Source organism: Schistocerca nitens, chromosome 1 (assembly GCF_023898315.1).
Source record: "Schistocerca nitens isolate TAMUIC-IGC-003100 chromosome 1, iqSchNite1.1, whole genome shotgun sequence".
NCBI classification, from domain to species: domain Eukaryota; kingdom Metazoa; phylum Arthropoda; class Insecta; order Orthoptera; family Acrididae; genus Schistocerca; species Schistocerca nitens.
Window position 1 is genome coordinate 790,724,405 of NC_064614.1, and position 18,113 is coordinate 790,742,517.

An 18,113-nucleotide genomic window follows, 5' to 3' on the forward strand; every position below is an offset into this window, starting at 1 on the left:
AGCAGAGGGCCTGACTGATTGGCTTACATTGCCATTTCTACAGCTGCTGCCATAAAGGTTTTATAAATGCGAAATTGCGGTTGTTATAAAAATTTTGGGTGATGAGGACAAACAAATTCAATACAAAATGTAGTTCTGAATTCAGACAGCCAAGAAATTTTCAAGTTAGTTGTATTAATTAGAGGAATATGTTATATTCAATACAAGATAGTTTCATATGAATCAGAAGACAAGCATGCTGGAGTATGTATATTTCTTCGACTCCTTTGCAAACAACTAACTTGATATTATCTGCGACCATAATCACATACAATTCAGTAAATTGCTAGTGTACTCTTGCTTCAAGTGCACATTATGTTTTTATCATCTCTCTATGCACACTACACTTCAATAAAATATAAAGTCTCAAACGTAGCACATACCCAACAAGTTAGAAAAATTTCTGAGCACAAAAAAGGAAAAAAAAAAAAAAAAAAAAAAAGGCTGATGCCTTTAAAATGTTTCAGAGAAATAACGGTGATGTAACAGAAAAACAAAGTTATTTCGTAACTCTCATCAGTTCTCCGTATTAAATTACATTTTAAATGTTTGTAGTGAGTGGAAACTTTCACAGTATATATATGGCATAATATATGAAAAAACCATTACTTTTTATCAAAAAACTTTTTGACGTTCCATACTGCTGACAAAGGCCTCTGCCACTGAGAAGATGTAAGGAGGAGAGATCCTTCTTTGTTGAACTGCATGTGTGATACATATGACTCATGAACCTGGAATGTGATCTCCTCCTACAGGGTGGTGATAAAAAAGAATAAAATTAGTATTAGTAGTAATAGCAGAAGCTATCACACATAAAAACAACAATCAAATCAAACACAAAGTGACTAATTTATTGTGATCAGCACTGCCTTGTTCATATTTTTCAATTTCTTCTTCATTTTAAAATACAAAGGATAGAGCAGTTCAATAAACCAGCAATTTCTGGTTATCTTTCAACTTCCAAGGAGGTTTCATGAAAGTGCCAACAAACAGGTGTAAGCTGACAATGCAAGTTTACTAAGTACAACACAAAGAAGTTTGATGTCTACAAGTGGCCTTCTTTTACCTCACACACACACACACACACACACACACACACAGTGACAACTGTAAAGAAAAGATAGAACTGGAAGGACAATAGTTTTTGAAACACCCAACACGCAAGCCTAACATTTAATTACTCTACTGTGATTTCTACTTCATTTTCCATATTTGGTTTGTGAAATTTATCTAAAGGGGCCCCACACACTCAATATTTATTGCACAATAATACTGTATCAATATCCCGTGGGAACATGCAATGCCAAGAACGGTCCAATATTTAAGCCTGGGTTATGTCAGAGCCCTTCCTTCACAGAAAACGTGCTGGTGCTCAATGATGTACAACTTGCACGTATTGCCTCTTTGTGTTGCAAAAACAAATCCAATATGAATTGACAATGGGCAGAAAAGAGGTTTAGGAAGCGTTCTACACGTGGCCATACTAAAATGTTAAGAGAACTTGCAACAGACTCTGATGAATATTTTAAGGACAAATGAAGAATCTTTCAATGAATTTATGTTCAAATATTCATCAGGTTTCACTTTCCACAATGCTGGAAGTGATCTACACACCTGAAAAGAGTAGATATGAGTGCATTATTGTAGGGGATCAGTAGGTAATGCTGTTATTCATTCCTGCAACAAGTAATTAGCACTTTTGAAATGAAAGAATGAGCAGTTGCAGTGTTCTTTTGTTGGACGTTTCTGCAGCTAAATACTGAATAAGTATTAAATATGTGACCAACCTACAACAAGTAATTAGCACGTTTGAAATGAAAGAATGAGCAGTTGCAGTGTTCTTTTGTTGAATGTTTCTGCAGCTAAATACTGAATAAGTATTAAATATGTGATCAACCTACCCCCTCACCCCCCAAATGCACTACAACAGATGATTTCCTTCATCTGTCTTTTGTGATGTATTCATATTGTGTTGCTGTATTGACTATTTATAAGTCCAGAAATCACGAAGTCTTGGCAGGAACTGTCGCGTATTGTGCGTATCACCTTAGATGGTACAACACAATGCACAATACACTGACTGAGGGTCAATACTTTTAGAGGTCCACAGTCTGCTTGAATATATTGGGCAAACTGCAAGGGTCAGATGGTCAATATTGTTGTGCAATACTCAGTATTGGGCAATAAATAGTGAAAATGTGAGGGGCCCTTAATAGTGTTTGATAACTGTATGCACCTTTTACAACCATCCTTTTCTTTGCTGAATGCTCTACAGTGGACTGAATAGTCATAACAATGTGAATTGACCCAACTCTCAATTTTTGTTGTATTCAAGAGCTATTATAAATCTGTGCACTCATTTAGTGAAATGCTGCTGTGCATAAATTTTCCATAGGTGTAACACCAGAATTATCAATAACAGGCACCTGGTACATTCCTTAGACACACATATAGTGAGTAATTAGAAATGCATGAAGAAACTAGTGCCAAATTACAAAATCTTAAAAGTACTTTATTCTACTACTGAAGTTTTGCACTTGCACAAACAATGCAAGAATTACTTTTACCATATTCATTAAATACATTTCAAATAGGCTATGCAACCAAAGTTTTTGAAATTTAGACAACAGTTCTTCCACATACCACTCCAGTGTGAAGATTATACATTTGGACCTCACCATGATGTGTTCCCACCAATACAAATTGTTCTGTAGGCTGAAAATGTAAGCAAACGGATGTATTAAAAGGACAAATAAATATCGCAAGGACATAAAGCAATACAGTTAATTAAGTGTCCTAAGCGGCACATAAGACATTCTGATTTATATATCATTTATTTAAAGTACACACTCACACAAAATGCACAGCAAGTGAAGTAGCCATCTTCATCACCCATTCTGAAGGTTCTCACAGGACAAAAACGACTATGTGCAAGTCTTTTATCAAGCCTCGTGTTCTCCAAACAGCCAATGCCCAATGTCCGCCTCAACACACGTGATGTGAAGTTTGTTGGTGCACTATTTTTTGCTTTAGGGTCTGGACATTTGTGAGGTCTGTGGAGTACAATATATTACAAATAAATCAGAGAAAACTGGATGAGCAAATCAAGGACATTAATCATTATAAAAAGCCCTTAAGGAGTTAACAAACTGTTACATAGCACAAAAACAGCACCTGGGCAAAACTAAACTGGATGATCTGCATTCCAGAATACATCTACGAATGATCTTACAGTCTACTAGATATCTTAGCCCCTGATTTTCTGGATGTCAACCAGATATAATTAAATGAGTGGTAGTTATGAACGCAGTTCTTCTCATGTCCATCAGTTGAAACAAATGTACAGAAAGTAGCTACTTATAGTACATTTAAAATTATTCATAAACTCTAAAATCATGGTGTTTGCCAAAATTAAAAATTCTGCTTCACATTACCTCCTCTAGCACAGAAGACTGTACTTCTGAAAATGATTATTTCCATTTTCTCTACCATACCTGATGAGGCTCATATAATGATTAAATCAGATCACCATAAATGCCCCATGGGCAATTAAATAATACAATAGTGTATGGCAGCAGTTTGGAACTATGCAAAACTTCTGTATTCAGAAAGCACCAAATGAAATAGTTCCTAATGTATATGTGCTGCTGATCTGAACAACGGTTGGCTTGAAAGTGATAATTTACACTCTCTTGCAGATTTTCATTAGCGAATTGTTGCCAATAATAAATGGGCGACTGTACTTTTTTTTGTGTTTTTGCAATTCACACATTTGAAACTGATCTCAAGTGGGCTCCCTCATTTGCACAGTTTACACTGAAGGGGCACAAGATCCTGTTTGTACAAACAAAGTTGTTATTGTCATGAAGAAAGTACACCAGAATATAGATTAGTTATTAACATTTTGCCCTTGTCTCTGATCTACTACTGATTACAAAGAGCTCATCAATAGCAGTTTTGAATCAAGATTGTTCAGATGTAGAAAGTTGGAACTTCTAAATCTGTTATGTTTTTGGTTCCCAAGAATAACTAGAATATTTTTGCATTTTTATATTTAATGCAGCTGCACATGTAATATGTACAGGAATATGTCAAATTGTTATTAAACAAAATTTCATGTACATTTATAGTTGACTTGTTCATATTCACCTTCCTGATTACAATGATGCAACTGATTTTCCTAGAAGTCTGTGTAATTAAAAGTTATGACTAACATATTTTAAATTATTGTTGTTGTTGTTGTTGTTGTTGTTGTTGTTGTGGTGGTGGTGGTGGTCTTGAATCCGAAGACTGGTTTGATGCAGCTCTCCATGCTCCTCGATCATGTACAAGCCTCTTCATCTCATAGTAACTACAGCGACCTACATTCTTCTGAATCTGCTTACTGTATCCATCTCTTGGTCTGCCTCTATGATTTTTACCCCCCCCCCCCTCCCCCTTCCCTCCAGTACTAAACTGGTGATCCCTTGGTGTCTCAGAATGTGTCCTACCAACCGATCCCTTCTTCTAGTCAAGTTGTGCCACAAATTATTCTTCTTCCCAATTCTATTCAGTATCTCCTCATTAGTTATGTGCTCTACCTACCTAATCTTCAGCATTCTTCAGTAGCACCACATTTCAAAACTTCTATTTTCTTCTTGTCTTAACTGTTTATTGTCCATGTTTCACATCCATACATGGCTACACTCCACACAAATACTTTCAGAAAAGACTTCCTGATACTCAAATCTATATCTGATGTCAACAAATTTCTATCTTTCAGAAATGCTTTTCTTGCCATTGCTAATCTACATCGGCCATCATCAGTTATTTTGCTGCCCACATAATAAAACTCATTTCCTAATCTAATTCCCTCAGCATCACCTGATTTAATTCAACTACAATCCACTATTTTAAATTATATTTAACTAATTAACTTATGAAATAACTGATATTAAAAGTTTAGACACTCACCATTTCAACTGCCTGTTTTCTTTTAATGCCTACAAGATTTTTTCTGTATCAGATAACACTTCACACTGACTAATTCAGTCACTAATTACAATTTTGAATAGTTTATGATCAGAAAAAGTTTATATCAAGAAGGGTGCCATACTCATAAATAGGAGAGTTCAGGCTACAGAGACATAATAAGGTTCCATATAATTTTATGGTTTACTAACCTTCAACATTTTTCATAAACCAGATAATAGTAAAGTCTTAAGTATATGCCAAAGAGTAAAATAGAACCTAGCTGATTTTCAAAACATTAAATAGTTTCAGTAATCCCATCATGTGCTTACACCTATCTTTAAATAGTCACTCCTATCCGAAAATCAGCAGTCCACGATAGTATAACATTTGGATATCATCATCATGTCGATTTGAGTGAGTGTTTGCACATAGCTAGAATGACACTAACATCTCAGTGTCAGTACAAAGAAGTCAGTGACTGGCAAGCATGTGGGTAACGTGATTATGTTGGTTAGAGTGCACTGTAAAGTTCATCAAATAATGTGACTCTGAATTAGTTCTGTTCCAGATATTTTTATGAAGGAACAGATGCATGACTCTTTACCTGTTTAAACTGTAATCTGTAAAGCTGGAACTGGCCATCAACTACATTACAGGGTGAATAAAGTGGGAGAAGCCACTTTAAAATCTATCTACTGAGCTACACTCTTCAAAGCATCAGTTTCCCGATTATCATTTCATTATATCAAGATCTGAGACCTCACGATACACAAGACCTAGTGCAATTTCAACTAATGTAAAAGGGACATCATACACTTTGTTCACAGTCATTTCTGAACTATTTCCTGTGTCACGCATTCCTCTTACTCTATAGTTTGGAATGTCAGTTTTATTTTCTCTGATGTTACATCACTAATAGCAAGTGTACAATAGCAAATTACAATACCACATTCTATCACAAACTAAATGAACTACATTACTATATTCGTTTCCTCCAATAAAAACACATACAAAAATGATTAACACTGTTCTACACAGTCCAGTCACATTAATGCAATCACTGCCTATGTTCGATGCTAACATGCAATAACCATTCACAGGTGGCGGGTGGCAATACTAGCAGCGGAGGGAGAATGCGGAAAACAACAGTGCAGTTGTTGAAGCAATGTAGAAACACTGTGATTTATCTTATTTCCAAAAAGGCACGATCATTGGCTTTCGAGCTGAGGGTCGAAGCACTTCCAAAATGGCCAAATTTATAAACTTTTAGCATGTCACTGTGGTTAAAGCATACTGTGCACAGCAAAATTGCACTATGCAAAACCAGCACCATGTACTTGTGGTGCACTGTAGGCCATAAGTAACATGGGTGAACAATGACTGCAAAGATTTCTACAGGTTAATAGACATACAACATCTGTGCAAATGACCACTCAGATGGACCAAGGGGCTACCAACACTATCTCCACAAGTGATGTTCAGTGATCGTTGCTGTGTATGGATCTCTGCATCAGTAGGCTCATCGCCAAAGAAGGCTGGGATTTCCACACCAATACCACAACTGGATGTCCACTGAGTGGCAAGCGGTGGACTTCTCAGATGAATCACATTCCGTGCTTCATTGGACAGGTGGCCGTTGGCATGTACAGTGTGAAACGTCTGAAAGCAAACAAGGAGGGAGTGTTACAGCCTGGGGAATGGTTCTGTGGCGTTCCCTGGATGATCTCATCGTTCTGGAAGGCACAATGGATCAACACAAGTATGCATCTATCGTTGGGGACACTGCATTTCCCTACAAACAATTTGTTTCTCCTCTGCACGATGGCATCTACCAGCAGGGCAATGCAATGTGTCATACACCTCACAGTGTACGTGCATGGTTTGAAGAACACCAGGGTGAGTACTGTACTCCCCTTGTCACTAAACTCCCTGGATTTAAACCCAATGGAGAACTTGTGGCACCAGCTCGATTGGGCTGTTCGTGTCATGGATTCCCAACTGAGAACTCTAGTGTAGCTGGCAACGGCACTGCTGTTAGCACTGCTCAACATCCCTGACAGTACCTTCCAGAACCTCAGTGACACTCTTCCTGCATGTCTCACAGTGGTCTGCACTGCAAAAGATTGTTATGCTGGCTTTTGACAGGTGGTCACATTAATGTGACTGGACAGGGTATAATATGTCGTATATGTGGTAACACACTGTGTACAACAATCACTGTCCTTCAATTACGTTCAAAACCTGCAGTATCAACAAATCTATCTAAGGACAATCTCTTAGTGTGTAGTACTAATTCAGAAATTTATTTTTTCAATATGAAAGAACTAGCAAAAGTGAAAATCTCACAATATTTAGTCAAATTGATATAATTCATCTAGAAGAACTGCTTATCAAGTACACATATCACTTATTCAGTTCTCCCCATGCATTACATTATTTGCCATCTCAACTAGTAGTACAAGTACTTAAGGTATACTCACACAAACAAATTAAACTGAGGACAAGGAACCATTGGGTTTTTACAAAGAGCATGCTGGTTGGTCAGATACTCTGTGATGATGGAATCCAGAGTAATGCTTGGCTCTGGGAGTGTACCGGAATTGTTTTTCAGGAGCTGATTTGCTGCCACAACAGCACTCTGCTCATAAGATATTTGCTTCTGCAAAGATCGAGTGGTGTTAGGTGTAATTGTATTAACAATGTTTCCCAGTTCACTTTTGTCACTTTTCCTGAAATTATATAAAATTGAACAAAATTGGTCAATAATTAATGCAATGTTTACAAAGAAACACATGCAAAACATATCTTACCTTGTACTAGCTAAATTAAGTTTGATGGGTTGTGTAACCAACGAATTTTGGCACGGTGGAATAGAAGATTTACTCGAAGATGCTGCACTGGTAGGTGTACTTTGTGAACGGTGATGAGAGACAGAGACGCCTGGAGAAAAGCTGGAAAGCCTTGGCTAGAAGGGGGGGGGGGGGGAAATTAATAGAACAATTATGTATAAGAACCTGACATATTTTAATTCAAGTAACAATAAGTGTGGCAAAAATTACACTCACTTAACCATAAACTGAAACAATCACTAATGTTCATAACAACAGAGGCAGTTACATATTCCACAACATTGCTTTCTCAGAATGTTGTGACAAAGCGCAGCTTTAAACATGTAAAAATTTGACAGAACACAACACTTATGGTGTATTCAGCATTTTCAGATATGGTGTAATAAAAACATACTCTTACAATGAAATTGATTTATCAACATACTCTTGGAACATATAACTTACCCTCAAGGGTCCCGGCGGTGTAGAACATACTCTGTATGGATTGGGAGGAAAGTTTGATGAAGGGCCAATTTTTAAGGGGGCTCCTGGGAGATTTGCTTCTCTATGTAGTATTGCAGCTGAGTCAGTCAGGCCTCTTGATAGTAAATGCTGATGTATGAGTTGATACAGCTGTTTGTCATTATACTGGATTCGAGTCTGCGCGACTACACTTGCCTGTGACAATTCGAAAATATACATTAACAGACTGAGTAACTATACAATGATCATACAAAGAATAGACACTTGAAAGGGAGGCAATGAGTCATTCAAGATCACAGATGCATGCCTGGGACCACTGCTGCAAACCGACACAGTGACGTACACATTATATTCTTCCAGCTATATGATCAACCTTTGTCGCATTGAATCTTGCAACTATTATTTGGTGAATGCCATACACTCCTCAACATTAATGACGTTTATACATATATTTTCCTTAAATTTGTAAAATAAGCATATAAACATCAGAATGTACCAAACACCACAAAAGCTTATTTCAATACTGACAGACTCTCTTTTATTTGTAGGGAAATGATAATAGAACTACGACACTTGAAAACCAGTTTGCTAACAAATTTCATAAAATTATAGCTGCTTGGTGGATTTCCTTCAGCAAAGTGCACGGAAAGCCATCAAAATCTATTTACTTACCCATTTTTTGTCCATTAAACCTAGTTGACAATTTCCAGCAGAGAATACTGTGTGTTTTATACAATTTTGTACGGAGAGTATTGGGCGTTTTATAGCGTAATTCCTTTTATTTCCTTTATAGAACTAAGTAGTTCCTCTTTGTCTTTTAAAATAGAATACCAATCAGGTGATACTTTAGGATCTATTTTCAAATAGACTTATACTCTCAACAGTAGAACAAAACAAAACTAAAATTCGAAATCAGACTCACTTTTTAAGAACAAAGAGAAGTAAAATACCATTAGCAATCTCCAAAATTGATGTTCTAGAGCCAAAATAATGGAGAACTCACATGGAAACGTGCAGCAATAAAAGCAAAGAAAGCTACACAAGGAATTTGTAAAAAAAATAATGCATGGGTTGTTCTTAACTCTGCTGTTGGACTTTTTCAACTTGATTGCAAAACTAATGACATTAGACAAACACAGCAGAAAAACTTATGACTCAGATTTTTTGCTTATAGTGATGGAGAGGTTTATAGCTAAATCATTAGCAAGACACTAAAACACTGAAAACAAAATGATAGGTTATTTACAGTCTTATCAACAATTCTGTAAGTTATAAGATCTTGCTGCTCCATGGAATTCCATTGCTACTGTTGTTCCTCACTATTCTGTGCCACACTTTAATATATGACAAATCCTCATCAAGCCATATCATCGATTTTGATAGCAATGAGGCCTATTTTTTCAAACTGTACACACTAAGGTCATTGTTAACTTGAAGCATGACACTGCGAGAAAGTGTTCAAAGTACTGAAGTGTATTGGAATTAGTAAAAAAAGAACCGAAGACTGAATATTCAATGCTGATTTACAAAACATGCAAGTACAAATATGGGTCCGTGCTTGCTTATATAATGGGTGTGTCTCGAACATAAGAGTCATCAAGCGCATTTTCTTTGGTGTTCTGACAAAGATTTGGAAGCTCCTTTTGCAATATTTGCAAGTTTGTTTCTGCAATGAGCAGATGGAGTCAGACCAAATAAATACTGCCCATCACGTCTTTGATGCAATACACAATGTCAACAGAAAGTCTCTCTCTGTTTCCTGTGCCAAGGAAGATGATTTTTTTTAAATGGAGGTTAACATACCAGTTCCATAGAGCAGTCCCACGTTAGTCTAGAGCAACATTTATTTCACTGACATGTACTAACAGTGACAGTAAAATACGAAGAATAGACAGTTCTTCAACAGCAACTCAATAGCACTGCTGCATGGTGGTAGCAGTCAACGTGAGCCAGGACCGCACACGAGTCAATGTTGGAATACTGGTTATTCTTCATGTTTTTATTCCTTGTTGAGGTATATCAATGAAACAAATATTGTACTAAGCTAATTTGGGACTGCTCTATGAAATGGGTATGTGAAATTACATTTTAAATATAATTTTATTTGTTGTTTGGAAGTGAAAACAATGGCTTCCCCGTGCATTGGGAATTACAGCTGTGTTTTTAGGCTTTACTCCAGCTACACGTCACAAAAACCAAATTGTAAATATCTGCAAAAAAACCAGGTTGAAATATACCCAATGATTCGTATTATCCACCCCATACAAATCGTACTCTTAACAATATGGTCATCGTCAAGTTAAAGCATGATACTGCAAAGCACTAAACTGCACATGGTGTGCCTGGAAAAGGACCCCCCCCCCCCAACCTCCCTCCACATAAACACACAGACAAATTAAAGAATCTATCTCACACAACAATCACATAACGGGAAACAGACTGTGGAGCTTGTGAATCCATGGACAAATATGAAGATCCCAAAGGTCAGCAAGCATACCAAAAGCAGGCACAACTGAGCAATAAACATTACAACAACTAGATACACTTCTTCACCTTCCTTATGCGACTCCACAGCCATTTGTTTCCAAAACAGAATCTGAGAGATTTTTTATAAAATTACTCAGTACTTTTCATTTTGTCAGCTACCAGTTCAAATGCCCCCCACCATCTACCTCCCTGAGTGCCATACAGTTCTATGAGTCTTTCAACATTCTTTCTCTTTTCAATAAATTCAATTTCTCTGGGGATTCCTGATTTTCAAGACAACATTTAGCTGGTGGCAAGAACAAAGTCATGCTGGACAAATGACTGAACTACAAATTATGAAACACTTCCACTGGATACGTTTTGGAAGTGAAACGAAGGCCAGATCACTCTTAGTGCATAGTAGCTGAACAAAGGCTCTAGTTAGTTGCTTTTCTTCATATATCCAACTCCACTTCCTCCTCCTGTGCTCTTTCATTCTTCCATATATTTCTGTACTGGCCATATACAAATCTGAACACAAGTCCCAGATCTGTTGGACTCCGCCTATTGATAAAAATGCCTAAGATGCTGGAGTTGGCGCTCATGTGCGTGAGGTGTGCTTGCTTATGTATATGAATGGTATGTGTGTCTCTTTTGCTGATGAAGACTATCACTGAAAGCTTTGTGTAAGTGTTATTTAATTGTGCTTGTCTCAATGTAATGTGACTTCTTTACAGTAAGTAGCAATCCGTCTTTTTCTACTTTGTTGGTACTTCTACCAGGAGTTTCCATTGTTTGATGTTGAGAAATGAAACATAATATTTTAGTGCTGTGTATACATACCCTATGCATATTAGCGAGAGAAATCTCAAGCTCTGTACCAGAGGGCTTTGCTTTGCCTGAAACTCTTTCCATTAACTCAAGAGCATATTTCTGGAAAATAAAATGTTCTTGACGTTTATCTTGAAGAATTGGATCTCGCATCAATACTGGAAAGAGACAATATTTTCTTTAATTTTTGTTACAAACCACTTATCTACAGTACAACACAAACATAAATTTTTCATTTCTCATGAGAAAACAAAAACAATTAATTCAAAACGAGACTCATTTTCAGTTGAGACCATATATTTCCAGTTGGCACTGAAGAAAAATTTGCAACTAATCCCTTTCCCTTTCCAAAACAAAACAGTTTCTGTGAAAATTATTCATAAATAGCAGCTCTCAGTACAATGCTCCTGTGATGTTACAATAAAGTTAATCTTCATTGATCATATAACGTAATCTAGAACTAATTGCTACAGTTATCAGTGTGTGTAGATAAGCACTAGTCATGATTTATTGCCAGTATATGTCACACAAGTAACCTGCAGTGGCTGCTTCTGCCTGTTTATGTACAACTTGATTCAGTCCATGTTCTTGCTCAATGGGATTTGTGGAACACAATGTGTGAATGAATGAATAAATGAATGAATTACAGAACAGAAAATTGTGAATGAAAACACACAAAACACTGGTGTAATACCAGGGTTGACAGAAAAGTAATGCCTCCACCTTCGTAACTCTTCAACAGTTGGCAGCATTGGTATGCGGCAGGTACTGGCTTGTTCTGTAGCTCAAGGTAGCGGGAAGCCTTAGCATTGAACGGTTGTGTTGTTACAGTGTAAAGCAGGGAACCCTGTGTAGACGGTTGGCCAATACGATTTAACCGATGTTCAGTCATTGAATTCTTGACAGCAGAAGGTGTCACCCCAAAGGAGATTCATTAGTGAATGAAAGCAGTTTATGGTGATTGTGTTGATGTGACTTCTGTGCTTCTTCATTCTCATAATGCGAGAGGAGTTCCTGGCAAATTTCAAGTCCGTGTACTTTCATTTCAGGAGTCAGCATCCGGGGTACCCATCGTGCACAGATCTTCCGGTAGCCAAGTAACGCAATAATGTGACCCACACATTCTTGTGAAATGCCGATTGTCCTTGCAATTTCCTTCTGAGAGATACGATGACTGTCCAATCTGTCAACATTTTGCTTGTGAAACTCGGTGGTTGCTGTCACAGGACGTCCAACCATTCGTTTGTCACGCAGGTCAGATGTTCCCGCCTCAACATCTTTAAACTTACTTGCCCAACAACGCACAGTACTCACATCAACACAGTCACCATAAACTGATTTCATTCTCTGACGAATCTCCTTTGGGGTGACACCTTCTCCTGTCAAGAAATCAATGACTGCATGTTGCTTAAATCGCATTGACCGACCGTCTGTGCAGGGTTCCATACTTTTCACTCTAACAACACAACCGTTCAATGCTAAGGCTTCCCGCCAACTGTTGAAGAGTTACGAAGGTGGAGACATTACTTTTCAGTCAACCCTCATAGTTTACAGTATTTATTTTTTAATCTTACAACCTGGTTATGGCTGTTATGCCGTTTATCAGGTATAAATATAAACCTGATGATGGTGTTGGCATTAACAATCGAAAATGGTTAAAATCACAAAAATTGTAGAATATTACACCAATGTCATGCATGTTTTCATCTATGACGTACTCAAATAAAACTGACAGAACAGAAAATCAATGTAACTAGAGAAAAGTGTTAAATGCACATTGGTGTATTTTAAAATCTTGTAGTCAGTAATATACTTTGAAGTAAATCACAATGACATATTCCTATCAACCTCTATTAAAATCTCATATTTGCCCATATCAGCCTATGTGCACTCATATAAATTATTTTGGGTTCTAAGATGAATGAGCATTATTAACAATTAAATGATATTAAATCTTGGCAGAACATGTTAACAACTGTAAAAGGGAAACACTATAAAATGTTCTGCAAAATTATATTTTTTTGGCCACAAACCAACTTTCACCTTTTCAGGCCATTGTCAGGTGACAACTGATGAATAATTTTTAGTTACACAAATTGCTACTAAATGTATCTCCACATAAAAAAAGTCTTTTCCTTTTTTTAGTGAAGTGAAACTAGATCTGTAGGATGTAAACACTATCCATGCCATAATTTTTGTATCTTATGTGTTTTCTACATAAATAATACGTATTACATCGCATGTCATTCTATCTGTGTATGTGACATTCAGCTGATACCTGACAATGGCCTAAGAAGCCATGAGCTGGTGTGAAAGTAAATATAATTTTACGGAAAATTAACAAGCATTTGGTGTTTAATATTGTTGTTACACACTGACAGAAAATCCATTTAATGTTAACAATTAAATGTGCAATAGTTATACAAACAGTAAAACTGAACTTATTATCCAGGAAGTATTTGATAATATGCCTCATAGATGGGGCACAGAATGTCAGTGTTTTGGTTGTGTACTCTCCTAGCATTTGACTCTTATGTAGTACAATGTATATTCTAATAAATATCAGATATAAAATTTTACATTTCAGTGCAAACATTATATTTTTAAATGGACAACACATGTGAGTGGATAGTGTATATGAACAATGCCAAGACCTTTAAATGAGGCTGTAACCAAAAACTGGAGGAGGAGGAGCTTAGTGTTTAACGTCCCGTCGACAACGAGGTCATTAGAGACGGAGCGCAAGCTCAGGTGAGGGAAGGACGGGGAAGGAAATCGGCCGTGCCCTTTCAAAGGAACCATCCTGGCCCTAAAACTGGATTACTGACAATATGTAAATGGTTTCAAATGAAATGAGTGTGCCACTGTAAAATTTCCATAACTTGACAACTGCAGGAACAAGACAGTGGTGGTGCTGTCTAATGAGTATAAGGGGTAAGTAAAGACTGGACCAGAAGGGATGACAATAATAATGTGGAACAAGGAGAGGACAGCGATATGCTGGGAGGTGAAAGACGAGGACTCAGTGACTCTGAGCAGCAGAGACATAATGTGTATTAATACTTATGATAATTATAAAAATGATGGGATTAAGCCTGAGGAGAGGAAGAGAGAGAGAGAGGGGGGGGGGGGGGTGCTGGAGGAACAGTCCCCATCCATACATTGCAGAGAAGCCACTTACCAGTAAAATGTGACCCCTCCCCATCCTTTTCAGAACCATCCAAACCTTGAAAAACTTTACCATTACCATTTGCACTTTGCCAAACCCTAACATGAGGGATACTCTAACCAAATATCGCCTTCATAGGTCACATTCCATCACAACCAACCTATGTAGTTCTAGTCAATTTTTGCTCCCAGTTATGTGACACATGAGCCACATGAAAGACTTGTCTTACACACTTAGTCACCGCCTTTTGTAGCCACGTTGCAGGCCTTCTGTACCTAAGTACAGTGTTGTGTGAAAATAGCTCAATCATCTATCAAATGTGCTGCAACAATTGGTTTTCTTCTAAGCACTCAACAATGACAATTTCAAAAATATTCAAATGTAGAAATATGTGGATGACACTGACAGATGGCACCTCTGTGGACCTGTGATAACATAATGAATTGGCTCTGTTACTTGCATTAATGAATGCCTGTTATCTGTGAAAACCGCCTTCCCCAGCATTGATGAACAACAATGTTGACCAATGGATGTCCCATCCCCACTCCAACAGATGTGTCAGAGACAGCAAGGCATATGACTAAGGAGATTCCTTCACAGACTGCACAAGCATATCCCCCACCCACCCTTGCAGTGCTCCTGTGCTGACAGAACTTTTAATGATATGCATTTTAAGTCAAAGCAGATCGAAATCAACACCCTGAGTCTTATCACCCCTAGTTCACACTTCTGTCCCATTGTGACCCTATCCCACACCCAACCAACCACCAACCTCTTCTTTCAAAAAATTTTTCCATGAATATAAAGCTCTTGATCAAAGACACAGCAGGCATCTACAATCTTAAAATAGACCTTAGTTTGAATATCCTCCTTGCATGCAAAGGCTCCATTATCACTAAGAAGAATGGCAATGAATACCTGACAGAAGGTATTTGCCAGCTGTCTGACTCTTTCACATACAGACTCTGCCATTTTGATCCCTTTCCAAAGATCCAGCATAACTTCCAGTTCCTTGGCCCATTCCAGAATCTCTCCCTCAATCCAGCTCCCCCCTCACCCCAACTACCTTTCCCATACCCACCTTCCACACGTTCCTCAAATTCCATAAACCTAACCACCCAGGATGGTCCACTAATTGGTTATAGTGTTCCCACAGAAAAAGAAGTTGATGTTCTTTTGGACCATCACCATCAATCCATTTCCTGCAACCTAAATTCTCACATCAAGGTCCTGAACCACTTTCTTCGTCACCTCTCAATAATCCCCACCTCGTTACCATCTGGATTCCTGCTTGTCATTGCTGGCACTACCTCTCTTTACACCAATATCTTCCTGTCCCATGATCTCCTTGTCAATGAACACTATCACTTCATATGCCCTGATGTCTCCAACCCACCTCCCCATTCCTTATACAACAGTATACTGATCCAAGTCCTCCTTTTTGGGAGGACAATATACAATCAAATATGTGCCACAGTTAAGAAGCTCCATATGCCAATCATTTTGTAGGCTACATAGAGGAAAGTCTTCCTAACAACCCACGTCCCAATCTCTTGTTCGGTTTCAGTTGATTGATGATATCTTCTTGATACAGCCCCAGGGTGAAGATTTTATCATCATTTCTCCACAGACTTAATACCTTTCTACCACCCATATTTTGCATAAGTCTCCTGAATTAGCACAGCAGCTTTACAATGACAGCTCAAAAACGTCTGCACACACCAACATTACCTTGTTTTGATACCTAACATCCCTTTCACATTAAAGTCTCTTCCGTAAGTCTGGTCACCACAGACTGTGCAACTGTAATGACAATCAATCCCTTGTCCACTATGCTGAAGGTTTAAAGTAAGGTCTTCAGGCAGGAACTACCCTCCAAAACTAGACTTCATACTGATTTCTTGTGCCATATCCACAAGTTCCCATAATTCACTGACATCCACCGGACCGTCTACAAAAAACGAAACCCCTTATTACCCAATATCACTCTGGACTGGAAAACCTTAACCTCATTCTTTGTCACCAATTTGTCTACCAATCGTTATTCCCAGCAATGAGGAACATCTTTCCCATCTGCCACAAGGTTGGTTTTGCCACCCACAAAAACTATGAAATATCCTTGTCCATCCTTATATCACACCAATTTCTTGCCATGTAGTTCAGACCCCTGTGGAAGACCCACATGCAATTACCTGTCATTTGTGCCCATCCAGCATGTCCTATTGCAATCCAGTAACAAGCATATTCTACTGTCTCAGAGGCAGGCTACATGTGAAAGCAGTCACATAATTTACCAACTCTGTTGTAACTTTAGCACAGCCTTTTATGTGAGCAGCGCCACACGTCGTCTCCATCTGAATGAACGGACACGGTTTAACCTTGAAACAAGCAAAGTTTACCACCCTATGGCAGAACATGCGCGATTTTAATGGTGGCTTCACAACCTGTGCCATCTGGATGCCCCTTAACAAGTTCTGCTCAGCAAAATGAGTCACTATTTATCACAGCCCATTTTCTTAGAACTCTTTGGAAGGAGTCCAAAGAGTGAAATAGGTCTTTAATTTGAGGTGGTTTGTTTATCTCCAGTTTTTTTTAAAACGAGAGTTACTACAAGACATTTAAGTCTATAAGGAAATGTGATCAATTGTAATTGACCGATTACAAAGATAACTTATAATATTCTAGAATGAGATTTTCACTCTGCAGCGGAGTGTGCGCTGATATGAAACTTCCTGGCAGATTAAAACTGTGTGCCCGACCGAGACTCGAACTCGGGACCTTTGCCTTTCGCGGGCAAGTGCTCTACCAACTGAGCTACCGAAGCACGACTCACGCCCGGTACCCACAGCTTTACTTCTGCCAGTATCTCGTCTCCTACCTTCCAAACTTTACAGAAGTTCTCCTGCGAACCTTGCAGAACTAGCACTCCTGAAAGAAAGGATATAGCGGAGACATGGCTTAGCCACAGCCTGGGGGATGTTTCCAGATTGAGATTTTCACTCTGCAGCGGAGTGTGCGCTGATATGAAACTTCCTGGCAGATTAAAACTGTGTGCCCGACCGAGACTCGAACTCGGGACCTTTGCCTTTCGCGGGCAAGTGCTCTACCAACTGAGCTACCGAAGCACGACTCACGCCCGGTACCCACAGCTTTACTTCTGCCAGTATCTCGTCTCCTACCTTCCAAACTTTACAGAAGTTCTCCTGCGAACCTTGCTAGTTCTGCAAGGTTCGCAGGAGAACTTCTGTAAAGTTTGGAAGGTAGGAGACGAGATACTGGCAGAAGTAAAGCTGTGGGTACCGGGCGTGAGTCGTGCTTCGGTAGCTCAGTTGGTAGAGCACTTG

The 18,113-nt window shown here is 38.3% G+C and overlaps 1 protein-coding gene across 2 annotated transcripts in view; it reads right to left on the reverse strand.

The window, feature by feature from the left end:
• The window catches only part of LOC126262237 (DDB1- and CUL4-associated factor 1), a 220,578-nt gene that overhangs the window by 37,715 nt on the left and 164,750 nt on the right, over positions 1 to 18,113 (reverse strand). For both annotated transcript variants that reach the window (XM_049958721.1, XM_049958712.1), the window contains exons 18-24: positions 11,613 to 11,758; positions 8,286 to 8,498; positions 7,803 to 7,957; positions 7,473 to 7,721; positions 2,894 to 3,092; positions 2,683 to 2,754; positions 649 to 788 (exon numbers count right to left, since the gene is read on the reverse strand). In XM_049958721.1, the coding sequence (XP_049814678.1) occupies positions 649 to 788; positions 2,683 to 2,754; positions 2,894 to 3,092; positions 7,473 to 7,721; positions 7,803 to 7,957; positions 8,286 to 8,498; positions 11,613 to 11,758 (1,174 nt within the window). The remainder of the gene's footprint in view (positions 1 to 648; positions 789 to 2,682; positions 2,755 to 2,893; positions 3,093 to 7,472; positions 7,722 to 7,802; positions 7,958 to 8,285; positions 8,499 to 11,612; positions 11,759 to 18,113) is intronic.